Source organism: Athene cunicularia (genome assembly GCF_003259725.1).
Source record: "Athene cunicularia isolate RWA chromosome Z unlocalized genomic scaffold, athCun1 chrZ_part2, whole genome shotgun sequence".
Taxonomy (NCBI): Eukaryota; Metazoa; Chordata; class Aves; order Strigiformes; family Strigidae; genus Athene; species Athene cunicularia.
In genome coordinates, this window is record NW_020799143.1 from 20,137,153 (window position 1) to 20,150,334 (window position 13,182).

Here is a 13,182-nt window from a genome sequence, read left to right on the forward strand (position 1 = left end):
AACAAATGCTTACTTGTAATAGAAGATTCACATCTGGCCTAATTTATGTGGCTTGAGTAATTCTGACCAAGTGAGACCCTGTGGATTTCTTTTTTTTATCTTTGCTGAAGAGGCCTGCAGAAAGGCATCTATCATTAAGACCTACCAAGCAACAGAGTGGGCTGGTGAGGGAGATGAGAGAAGTCTTCTCCACAGACAGTAGTAAAATGAAATGAACTAATGGTAGCAATGTTATGGGAAGCATGGTTGTGTTTATCAGTGGTGGCTTCTGCTCATATGCCTTTTTTTCCCTCATCTCTTACACAGAACTGTGGTAAACAATTTCATTAGTCAGATTTTAAAACCTGTTTGAATGTCAGTAGTTCAGGGGGTGGAAGAAAGCAAACATCATCTTGCCTTCCAGAGTGATAATGAGGTAGAGTTGCTTAGGCAGAGTTAATTATTTTTTTTTTCATTGCTTTATAGCACCTGCAATAAAGCAGCTGTCTTCTGGAAGAGTCACCGTCTTTGCCCCAGAATGTTCATAGGCCAAACTTCAGCTGCGATAAAATTAGTTATAAAAAGGGAGAACAGATAAACAAGGACAAAGTTTACATCCGTACAGTCCTAAAGGGCATCCCTAGGATGTCTACTTTTAAAGAAGGCAAAAATGTTAGAGTTGTATTTTTCATGAGCTGTGGGGAATGCAGAAAGATTTGGCAAAGAACCATTGAGTCTTAAAAGAATGGGAAAATGACTTTGTGAATGAAAGTAGAGGGGAACTTCTATTAAATTAATGAAGCCTGCATTCTGCTTAGTTCCTCTCTGCTCATGGTTTGTTAAACAGTATGTTTTCTGTCATTAGTACAAGAAACCTTGTTTAAAAGAATAAACCTGTTTACCATTATCTGAAGTCTTTGTACACTGTGTGCTCAGAACCTGTCCTTTGCTGTTGCATAAGTGGTTGGTTAGGTTTGCTAGCCATTTACAACCTTCACACTCTGATGGAAGTAATGATTTGGCAATGTATAATATACTTCCTTGAACTTTAGTACTTATATTTCTGTCATTCCTGGATTTTTTTCCTTTTTTTTTTTAAAGGATAGACTTTTCCAATCCTTTCAGTAGCCTTGTCCCTAACTTGCACAGTTGTTAAATAGCTTCAGTTGTTTTTTTGTTACCTGAATGTAAACTGCCTTTACATACATTATGTGTTTGATTAACACTTTTGTGTTCTGAAAATAATAAATCTAAATTTTACAGAACAAGCCTGAATGCAATTATCTGTAAGAAAAGCAGTGTTAAAATCCTACTTAGGACATTTGTGGGATCATGCGCAAATTTAGTATCTGATTTGAAAGGATTTAAATCCTCCTTTATTTTGCTAATCTGCAAAAGGATTTCAGCTTGGCCTGATGCAGAGCAAGTGGAAGACCTGTCTATAGAGAACAGTAATTCATGAGACAGCACATCTAGTGTTAAAATACTTATGGGTGATATAGATATTCTATATACCTGTGTTCTGTATTGTATTCTGTTTACATCCTGAAACCTGTTATGCTTTATGATTCTGCATATAATTTTTCATCTCTACAGACCTTTTAGCAACATTGTGTGACAAATACAGAGAAAATATATAGTTGCTTTTGACAAAAAGTGGCAAAGGTATGTTCCATCAGAATGAAGACGACTTAAAACTTTTATATGCAGGGACAAAACTGTAGAGAGGCTTTTTGCCTCAACAGTTTAGAAACTGTGGGACTTCTGCTGGAGCACTTTATCTCCAGTATCTCTCTTCCTGAAATGCATCTCTCTTTCCATTTAACAGGCAGCTGATGGGAGGTGGAAGAGAAATGGCCATACCTACTTTGGAATACTGGCACTCTGGGGCAGTAGTACAGGGAATGTGCAATTTCTGTTTGCATGGGTGCAGGAACTGCAATTCAGATTTTACTTAATTATGCAGTTTCATGCTTTCCTTCTCAATATCTATTTAAGGTACAGTTTATCCTGAATTTGTGTCAAAGTCTTGATTTTCTCTCCTGAACTAACTTCTGTTGAAAACCTAGAGTGAGGAGAAATGCTAGTTGATTCTTGTTGTGGTTTGAAGAGAAGTCCAGAGGTCTGACTACAAAGACAAGAGTGTGCTGACCATGTGGCACAAAGCACTGAGCTAGCATAAATTCAGTGTCCATTGAGATGTGTTTAGGAGGTGATGACACATTAATTTTGAGGAAGAAGGCTTTTTGCTTGGTTCAAGCTTCACTTGTTCTCCTGCAGCCAGTAGAAAGACAAACGTAAGCACTATCCAATTTGGTTTATGCTATGAGGGCTTGATAATTATTTTATTCATCTGGTGTTGTGAACGAAAGTATTGATATGGTAATGATTTAGTAAGAAATCTAGATTTATTAATAACTACAGCAATTTATCAATACAATATAATTCAGGAAGAAAAGTGACATAGATTCTAAAATGACAAAATTCACTCTAACTTAATGGTATGTTAATTTTTATTTTTATATATATATATATACACACACATGGACATACACAAACCAGACATATACACAGAGAAAAAAGGTGTTTGGATTCAGTAAAATCAACACAAAAGGACAAACACACACAGGAACAAGGACAAGGGTACGTACCCCCCCCCACCCAATAAACAGGAAGAACGTGTGAAATAGAAGCTAGCTCAAAGAAAATTTCCCTCTCCAGTTTAGATAAGCAAATACTCACAATGCCTTGGCATTCCTCAGTGGACGATAACTGAGGCTTGAGAGGGTGGACTTCGCCCTGGCCTTCTGCCTTAAGGGTTTTGGTACCTGAGAGGCATCCCAGCTCAGGGGAGATGCTGGTCACAGGCCCGCTGCGATCCAGGAGAGCTCAAAGGGTCTCTCTGGTGTTTGCAGTTTATAGGGTCCAAGATAATTGACTTTTGTCAGATACTTTCTGTTGCCTTCTGGCAGTTGCACAAGAATTCGATGAACATGCGACTATTATTGTTCCATCTGACCACATCCCAGGCACAGGTGTGCCGGGCCATTTTAAGTGTCTAGAGCAATCAGGAGGGGCAGGATCCAGGCTCATTAACGTTGTTATCTCCACAGATTGGTGTATAGTTGGGGGCGGGGGATGTGGATGGAATCACACCTAGCATCTTGTGGCTGGGCAGGGAGGGGTAAGAATTGCACCACAACATCTGGGTGGCTGACAGTGCTTGTGTGAATCAGGGAACTCCTTTTTGTTGAAAACTTTAATCAGCTTTTTGTAACTGGTTGGCTGGTCACAGAAACTGTTGCTGGCACAGTGAAAAGAGTACCAATGCATAGATTTGGAGGGCTGGAGACAAAAGAGCAGGTTTGTCCTTTTCAAGCGTTGGAAGTGAATATTAGTGTAAGTTAGTAAGACCTTGGTTGGTCTGAGAGAGATGAGGTTGTGTGCCTACATTCAAGTTCATGCTGTTACATGTTTCCAAGGCGGACAGATCCTGGCTTGGCACATTAGGATCCACAGTATCAGAGCAAATAAATAAATACCTTTTATTGTTTCAGTCTGAAACTGACAATATTTTAAAATAGATTTCTGTCTTCATTGTCAGTACAAAAAACACTGAAGCACCTGTGCAGTAGACAGTAATACCCTAATCAGCAGAAGGAGGATAATAAAACTTTTGCTTTGCTGTGTCCCTTTAGGTAGCAAAGACAGTTGTCACAGTGCGCACCATTTGCTGCAAATCCAATTAGTTTCATAGTCTAAAATTAATCAGCTGAAGTTGTTTATCCTGCTGATTATTCTCATCCTTTCATTTCTTAGAGCTTCAGAAGGTGATGGTAACAGGTTAAGTGATCCAAGAGTTACTGTACAGTCATTGTATACTGTTAGCTGTACAGTTACAGCTGATGCATGGACTTAGAGCCACTTTCTGAACCTCTACATGAAACTAATAGGAAGAAAAAATTATTTCAGCCTCTAAAGGAGAGAACTCAGGGCACAGAAAGTTGCTGAATTTTACTGCTTGCCTTACAGCAGGGCGGTATTCAAGAAGAATTGAAAGAAGTAAGGGACTTAGGTTTGAAACTAGATTTTCCTGCATTCATGGGCATTGAAAGAGGTGCATGAGTAAGGAAAAATGCATGAGAAAGCATGATTTTTGCATTTGTAGATTCCAATAAATACATTTTTGTAGTAATTCAGTGGATGAATCAAGAACATTTCCCTTGAGGCTTGAGGAGCAGCTTTTTTAATTCTTCCTTGGATTCTGTTCTGAGTCACAAAATAATAATAATGAAGTTAGACCAAGACAAGTGTTTGTATTGAGACAAATTCCAAGGTTGGTTTTATTTTAAGGCTTGTGACAAACAAAACCGTCATTTACTAGGGGGATATTGGGTGACCAGCCTTTTTTGGGGGTTAACTTGTACCAGTAGTTCACAAATGATTGATTTTGGGCCAGCAGTTGCATTCAGCATTCTGTAACTGCTATCAATTTGTTTTAAAACAGTTGTTAAAGTATCCTGAATGATTTCATAACATTACTTTTCTGTTAAACCCATTGCTGTGATTGATGCAGAAAGGATGGGTGGTTACTAATGGCACTCTTGAATAGGAGTGGAAATTAGCAAAAAGGTAACCTTGTAGGTAAGATCTGCACCATACTAGTAGAAGGCCTTACATTTTGCCCTCCAGAGACTGTAGGTCTTCTTTTGAATTTGCAGAAATATTACAGAAACTGTTTATGAGCTTGAAAGGTGATGGAGTTCTCCTCTTGAAATCATATTGCCCGGTTACCTGCCTTGTTTTTTTTGTTTGAGGTTTGTGTTTTGTTTTTTTTTTTTTTAATGGCCTGTTCTTTCTTGTTAATTAAATATAACATTGTGCTATCTGCTGCTCTTTGAGACATAGTTCCTTGCTGTGACAGTGAACAAGACGGACATCCAGCTATGAAGCAGAAACTCTATTTGTATGTGCACTGGTTTGATCAAAGTTACATAATTATGCTTTTGTTGAGCATTAATCATTCATGAATACAGGCCTTTCAAGGAAAGAAAAATGTGAATCTTTGACAAAAAGCCAAATCTTTTTAATAGTCAAAGTAGCAGTCGAAGAATGATGGTGGTGTTTGTTCCTACCAAACTGTCTGTTCTAAACTGTTACGCAAGTGCAATTCTGCTTGGTGTGCAGTCTTAATTATTCGGGAGTTACACATCTCTGTCTTATAAAAATAAGCAGTCAGTCTAGCATGTGCGGTTCTGAGAAGTATAACAAGAGTAGTTTTGTGTACTTGAACCCTTTCTTATGTAATTCCCACTCCTGAAATGTTTTTGTTGAAGTGCTGAAGTAGTTCTGACCATGAAATTTCTGGTGTTCTTTGCTTCTGCTGATACAGTCACTTGCTTCTTTGGATGGGAGGTAAAACCTGAAAAAAGACACCAAAATTGTATCTGCAAACTGGTGAAAATACACCATGCCAAGGAAAGACACTCCCTTCCTGATAGCCTTCTTTCCCTTCCCAGTGGTTTTCTTTATTCACTCCTTCCATTTTTCTTAAGAATTCCTTTGTTAACTAATTTCTTGCTTTGTTTCAGTTCTGCCATTTTTTATCCATACAACAGGATTGTCTAGTCAGCATGAGAAAGTTTCAGAGATGGTCTCAATTTATGTATATACATTATCCCTCACAATTTGGCACTGTCCTTTTTAACCCTGCTCTCCCCTGCAAGTCCTGTTCATTGAATTTAAGTAATTTCACTCTATATGTATAGATTTTTATATAGAGATTTTTTCTTTCCTCGTCACTTTCATCCCTCTCTGGATTCCCCCAATTAATGCACCTCCTGTATTAACCATTGAGCAGAACTTAATAAATACATTTGTATCCAGAATCTGCATTAAAACATTAGCCTGCATTGTGATATCTTGGCATGCATGTACAATTGTCTGGAATTTGTGACTGTTTCTCTAGAAGATAATGCATGCTGTTTCAAACTCTTGAAGAGTTTGAATGTCCATTTAGACTGGAAATGTTTTAAGAGGATCCTGATGGATGTCTTTAGGCTGTTTCGTGATGATAGGCAGGGAAGAAGAGGAGGAGGAGTCACACCCTATGTTAAGGAGAACCTTGAATGTATAGAATTCAGCTACAGCAATTATGGAGGCCCTGTTGAATGCCTCTGGATCAAGATCAGATGGCCCATCTCCAAGGGAGACCTTACAGTAGGCATCTGCTACCAACCTCCAAACCAAGACAGTAAATCCAATGAAGCAGTATTTGGGTCACTTAAGGAAGTTTTGGGTCAACAGAACCTGGTTCTTGTGGGTGCCCAGACATTCGATCAAAGAATAATGCAGCAGTTCATGTCATCTGTCAAGTTCCTGGAATGCATAGAGGACTGCTTCCTCATACAAATGTTAGATGAGCCAACAAGGAATGCGGCACTACTGAACTTGCTACTCACAAACCAAGAAAACCTGCCTTGTAATATCTCGGTTAGTGATAGCCTTGGCTGTGGTGATCACAATATTGTGAAGTTTGGGATCCTGCTGAGCATGCTGAAGGTTAGTACTAAGACAAAGCTTTTAGATTTTAGAAGAGCAAACTTCAGCTCAGTCTGAGCTCAGTTGGGAGGGATTTCATGGGAAGCTTCCTTGGAGGATAAAGGAGCTAGCGAGTGCTGGAAGTTCTTAAAAAATGCTCTCCTGGAAGCACAAAAACAGTTCATCCCCTTCTAAATATAAGGGAAGCAGGGGGAGCAAGAAACGCCCTTGGCTTAACTGTGAGCTTCTAAGTCTGTTCAAAGCAAAAACAGAAGCATAGCAGAGATGGAAAAGCAGACAAACACATGTTGAGAACTATAATGACATTGCCAGGACATGCAGAGTTGCTTTCTAGCAAAAGCTCAGCTTAAATTGAAATTGGCCAGAGATGTCCAAAACTACAAGAATCTTCAGGTACATAAACAACGTACATAAACAACAAGTAGAATCAGAAAGAAAATACTGGCTCACTGTTAGACAGGAGAGGTGAATTAGTCACCAACAATGCTGAAAAGGCAGTGGTTCTCAACACTTCATTCACCTCTGTCTTTACCAGCACTGTTGGACCCAGACACTGGGAGCAAGAATACAGGTTGATGCAAACACAGACTCACCCTCAGTGAATAAAGAGTTGGTATATGAACTATTACAGGAGCTTGACTCACACAGTCAGTGGACAGTATGCACCTGAGGGTGTTAAGAGAGGTGGCAGACCTCGTTGCAAGACCGCTCTCCATAATTTTTGAGAAGTTGTGGAGATCTAGGGACATCCTAGAAGACTGCAAAGAAGCCTCATGTCATCCCCAACTACAAGAAGGGCTTAAAGGAGGATCCAGTAAATTACAGTCCCATCAGTCTTACTTCAGTACCTGGGAAGGTTATGGAATGATTCATCCTGGGGGCTGTCACAAGTCAAATGAAACATGTGATTGGGAAAAGCCATCATGGATTCACCAAGGGCAAATTATGCTTGACAAACATGATCTCCTTCTATGACAAAGTAGCCTGCTTGGTTGATGTGGGGTAAGCGGTGGACATTGTCTGCCAGGATTTCTCCAAATCTTTCCACATGGTTTCCCACAGCCTTCTCCTAGAGAAACTGATGTTATGGACTAGACAGGTGGTCTGTGTGGTGGGTTGGGAACTGGCTGACAGGCCACACCCAGAGGGTGGTGGGCAATAGCTTCCTTTCAAACTGGTAACCTGTCACAATAGGGGTCCCCCAGGGTTCAATACCAGGCCCAACGCTGTTTAATATCTTTGTAAGTTATCTGGATGATGGGTTCAGGTGTACCCTGATGAAGTTTGCCAATGATACCAAACTGAATGGGGAAGTGGACAGTTTGGAAGGGAGAACTATGGTGCAGGAACACCTGGATAGGCTGGAAGAGTGGGTTAACAAGAACCTTATGAAGTTCAACAAAGACAAGTGTAAGGTCTTGCACCTGGGAAAACAGAATCCAGGAGTGCAGCACAGGCTGGGATCTACCTGGCTAGGGAGCAGCTCTGTGGAAAAGGACGGGGGTTGCTGGTAGACAACAAGCTCAGTATGAGTGAACAGTGTGCTGCAGCGGCAAAGCAAGCCAACGGGATGCTGGGTTGCATCAACCAGAGCATCACCAGCAGAGATAAAGAAGTTATTATTTCCCTCTACTCAGTGCTTGACAGACCACACCTGGCATACTGTGTTCAGTTTTGGTCCCCACTGTACAAAAAAGATGTGGACAGGCTGGAGAGGGTCCAAAAAAGGGCCACAAAGATGATTGGAGGACTGGGAAGCCTGCTGTATGAGGAAAAGCTGAGAGAACTGGGCTTGTTCAGCTTTGAGAAAAGAAAGTTTAGGGGAGATCTTATCACCATGTTCCTTTTTTTAAAGGGTAGTGAGTCCCTTCATACAAGGAGTCACATGGAAAAGACAAGGGTTAATGGGTACAAATTACTCCTGGGGTGATTCCAGTTGGACACAAAATTTTTCACAATGAGAACAATCGGCTGTTGGAATAAACTCCTCAGGGAAGTGGTGGATTCCCCAACGTTGGATAATTTTAAGATTCATTTTGATAGGGTGCTGGACCATTATGTCTAAACCATGCTTTTACCATGAAAAGTTGGACCAGATGATCCTCAGGATCCCTTCCAACCTGGTATTCTGTGATTCTGTGATGAGTTAGAATCCAGTGTCTAAATTATTTGGGCAATTTGGAAAGTCTCATTCTGTACAACCAGAGAATTGATTTTTCTAGCTTTTGCTACAACATAGTGTTTCTTCTAAGTCTTTTAATTGAAAAGCAGACATCTCTCTGAGGTCTAGGAAGTAAAGATGACATGGTGTTATTACAAAAATTACTAAAAGTTTAGCATATAATGTTGCTGATAAAGTAAACAAATCTAGTTTTAGCAAACTCATGCTTGCATTCTTACATTCTATGCAGACTGCATCCTCAGCTATTAAAGGTGCTATCCAGCTGGGAATAGGATACACAGTAGGAAACCTTACATCTAAACCGGACAGAGACGTTCTTATGCAAGATTTCTATGTAGTGGAAAGTGTCTTCCTACCGAGGTAAGGATAAGCCTATTCAATTTATTTTTAATAGAATTTCATAATGAAACTCTTAACTAGATATTTTAAACAAGGATTGTTCTCCAGTTCTAATGAAATGGCGATAGAGTAAATTTAATGTATGAGAACTTGAAAATTATTCAGTCTTGATGTTGTCATTGAAAATAAAGGTAGGGAAAAAGCTGGGAATATCACAGTTTTAACTGAAGATTTCAGACTTGCCACTTCTAGAGAAGGAAAGTAAGTGTGACACTTTGAATTAAAGGAGCTGTTAATTACAGTTGGAAGTGATTTGTGGATCTGTGTGCACTGAAGTATTCAGCATTCATGTTTGTTTAGTTTCAGTTTATTATTCTCAGTTTTAAGAAACTACTTGTGTATTTGTTGAAATGTTATCAAAACTCATGAAAATTCAAGTACCGTAGTGTAAAGAGTGATATAAGAGTTTACACCACACTGTAAAATTCTAGCCAGGACTTTAACCTGTGATGAGGCTCAGCTCATACTAGCTGACTACACTGCACCATTACTGCTTTGCATTTGGCCACCTCAGCTTGTATCACTGCCAAGTTGATGGTGTAGAATTTGTAATAATACAGTTATGCCAATGAAAGAAATCAAGCTCATACTCATTTTGGGGGTTCAGTAACTGAAGTACAGTGCCATGTAACTTTTCCAAGTTATGTATGCTAGGAATGGACAAAGAAGGTTTAGGAAAAATGTATTTCAAAACCAGGATGACTTGCTGTGTTCAGTGTTGTCAGGGTTCTTAGAATTGCAAAGTACTGGTAGTGTCCATCATTTCCATAAAGGTATGCTATGTATGCAGCATTCTGTGAATTTGGGAATGCTTTCTATGCTATTCAAATGCTACTTGAAAATGCTTTTCAAAGTTTTGTTCATGTGCAGTTTGAATGCTACTTCATAAAATGTTTCTAATAATTTACAATCCTTAAAATTTACTGATACCACTAAAGCAAAGTTAAATTGACAATGTACAAAGTAATTGCAGGTACTTTGAAGTTGATCTCTTCTCATGTAAGTTTGCTTGATTTAATTTCTGTTTTCCTCTGAACTGAGAGATCCTTTAACAAGAAGAAAATCTATTTCTCAGGTGAAACGAAGATTTCACATTACAATCTTTAGTTCCTAGTAATTGAGGGTATTCATATCCTTGTTCTGGTGTTAACTGTTAAGGTTTGTGCACAGTTCTGTAGTCATTCTCTTGTAAATTATGTAAAGATAGAGAGGCTAACGATGTCCATGTCTTTTCATATGCTGTAATCACAAAATTTTGTTTGTTTAAAAAAATCCAAATTACAGCTGATAAATTTGCATATCAGGTAATAAAGTTTTTATTTGTCTGAAAAATTGAGTGAGAAGGAGTGAGCCATCATATTTGTGAAATGTGTGACTGACAGTGATACAGGCTTCTGTAGTTTGTTTGTGATACCAGCTTTGCTGTTCATGGAAATGAAATGAAACGTACATGCTAAAACTGTTTTATTACATAGCACGGTTTTGAGAAAAAAAATCTAATCTCTATCTTTTTTAACATAGTTCTAAACAAACAAGTAAAATAAAATGGTTTGTAGTCCATAGCATTGCATATATCTTCTCTCCTGTGAAATTTGCATGCATGTATACTCAGAAATGAGATTTCCCTGGTTTGTGTTAGTTTTAAGGGAGAGATGGGAGAGATGCCTTCTGTCTTGAAAAGAAAACAAAAGGCAGAAGGAATTGCCTGTTCACACTAACATAAAATGTATTATAAAGCTTTAGTAGTACCTTTCTGGACAGTTTCCTATAAATAAATAAATCATATGAGCAAAAATAGGCAAATAAAAGCAATGGCCAGAGCAGCATAGCGCTTTTTTTCCCCCATAGCTATATAGTACTCAGGAGTATTTAATATAGTGAGTCATCTTGACTGTAACAAAGAGCCTCTCTATAAAGAGCACTTCCTGATAACATTCTCTGTGAAACTGAAAATTTGCCGTCTATAGCAGTCTCTTAAAACCATGACACTTGGCTTCTTACAGAAATGCCAGATTTCATGTCCTTCCTCTGTCTCAGTGTAACATGCACATTCAATTTGACTAAAATGGTTTCAATCCAAAGTGGTATTAGTTTGTATAAATTGTAATAATTTAAGATTACACATAGTGATACAGGCTTCTTGCTCGTTGAGGGTGTTGGGATGTTGAGTCTTTCATGGTGGCATTATGTGGATCACTCCTGAGTCATAGGTAGCTTTGTTACCCTGGTCAGAGGCAAAAAGCTAAGGTTGCATCTTCTTTTCAGATAGGGCTGTGCTCCCAAGGTGCACCTCAGGTGCTCTTCCCTTTTTCCTAGGACAGTATATACATGTGAAGGCAGTATTGTTAAAAGTCATTACTTTAATGACTTTTTTCTCACCCCTTTGAATTGGTCTGAGTTGAATTAGGTACACCCGCAGGCCCAGTGGACTGACCTATACCTGGAAGCACCCCAGAGTAAGCCAAATTTAAGTGAGCTTTTTGCCGGATGTCTGCAGCTGGAGGAGAAACTGACGGTGCAGTAAGTGTGGTGCTGAAAGCAGGATCTTACCAAGCAAGGAGCAGCATTTTTCCACTTGCTTTGAGTATGCATAATTCACCTGCAACTCCAAGCAGGCTATTAGCTGAACTTCCCCTCATTGTGGCCAGTTCACAGCAACCTGCCTCTTAACAAGCTGTCCTGTTCCGCTGTCCACCTGTGTTTTCCCTGCATCCACCTCACCTCCTCTGGGTCTGGCAGCAAGGTGAGAGGACAGCCTGTTTTGCAGAGTGATAGGCACACCCTGCTTTGACAGCAACAGGAGCACTGTCAGTGGTGTCAGTGATGAAATAGACATGAGCTAGTAGAAATGCAATGAAACGGCAGCCTGCACAGCAGTGAGCAAAGTAGTGTTATCTGTGCACTATTACTATTAGGGGAAAATAGTCAGCAGTTGTTCATAAATTTTATCAGTTGCAGAAAATAAATAGTTTCTGCATCTCTCTCAGCCCTTGAAGTAAACCTCAGCACTGCCTGTACCTCAGCTTTGGTAATCATAGCAAATTACTTTCAGTGGTCTTCAGAATTCATGAAGGGGGGAAAAAATGTGGTCAGTTCAGACCTGAACGTAACTGTCCTGCTTATTCCCTGTGGGAGCTACTGATGTGAACTGGGAATAACTCCATGGACTACAGGTTATGCCTGGTCCAGAGTTAGTTTGTAACTGGGTTACAGTTTAGCCCAGATTCATTTAGGTGTTTATTTCAGGATGTGACTTTGAATTGCAGGTACATCTGTACAGTAGGTAGATTTGAATTGCAAAGGTGCTTGCTTTCATTTGTACATTGTAATGGTGGAGGGGATGGAAAGGTGCCTTTGTCACTTTCTATTTCACACTGTAGCATCCCATTTATCCTTTCTCTTCATATTGCCTAGGAGTTTATAGCATGCTGTTTTTGGGAACTAAGTGAGGTTAGGAGATAGGGACTGCTATAAAGGAATTAATTGAGAACCACAGTCCGAACTGAGTTTAAATGACACTGCAAATGTGCTCCTTTGAGAAACAAATGCAGTTTGCAGGGACACAGTTGATTCTGAAGATACAGTTTCTGAAGTCTCCACCTAGCTCCCTGAAGAGGGTGAAACCACAAGGGAACTACTCCAAGTAACCTCTCTTCTGTCTTTTAAACACTGCTTTGAAAATCCATCAGCAGAGTTGCTTAGCTGGTGCTGGTACTGTTGCAGCAGTGATGGGAAGTTGGTGCATCCTGCCTGTGCTCTCTGCACTCTGTCCTATGACTCAGTTGTGTGGGGCATATTGTCCCCTTCCCATGTTACGCTCTGCACTTCTGACTTTCTTGGTTGGAACCAGTTCATTCTTTAGTGGTACATTTTGTCTCCAAATTGGTGCAGTGTGGCTACACCAGAGATTTGACAGCTGTTTGACTCAGGTGTGGAGCTGACTCCAAGTAATGTGGTCATGGTTAGAAAGGCTTGTTGCCAAGCTATTAAGCCTAGCTGTGTCAGGCAGTGGTGGCCCACGCTGGCTGCTGGGCCATGGGACCATGCAGCTGCCTGTGAGT

General features: G+C 39.8%; 1 protein-coding gene across 1 annotated transcript in view; it reads left to right on the top strand.

Annotated features, from left to right (window-relative positions):
* Positions 1–13,182, top strand: part of PIP5K1B (phosphatidylinositol-4-phosphate 5-kinase type 1 beta) — a 78,848-nt gene that overhangs the window by 9,090 nt on the left and 56,576 nt on the right. The window contains exon 3 of the mRNA XM_026866348.1: positions 8,952–9,082. Coding sequence (XP_026722149.1) covers positions 8,952–9,082 — 131 coding nt within the window. The remainder of the gene's footprint in view (positions 1–8,951; positions 9,083–13,182) is intronic.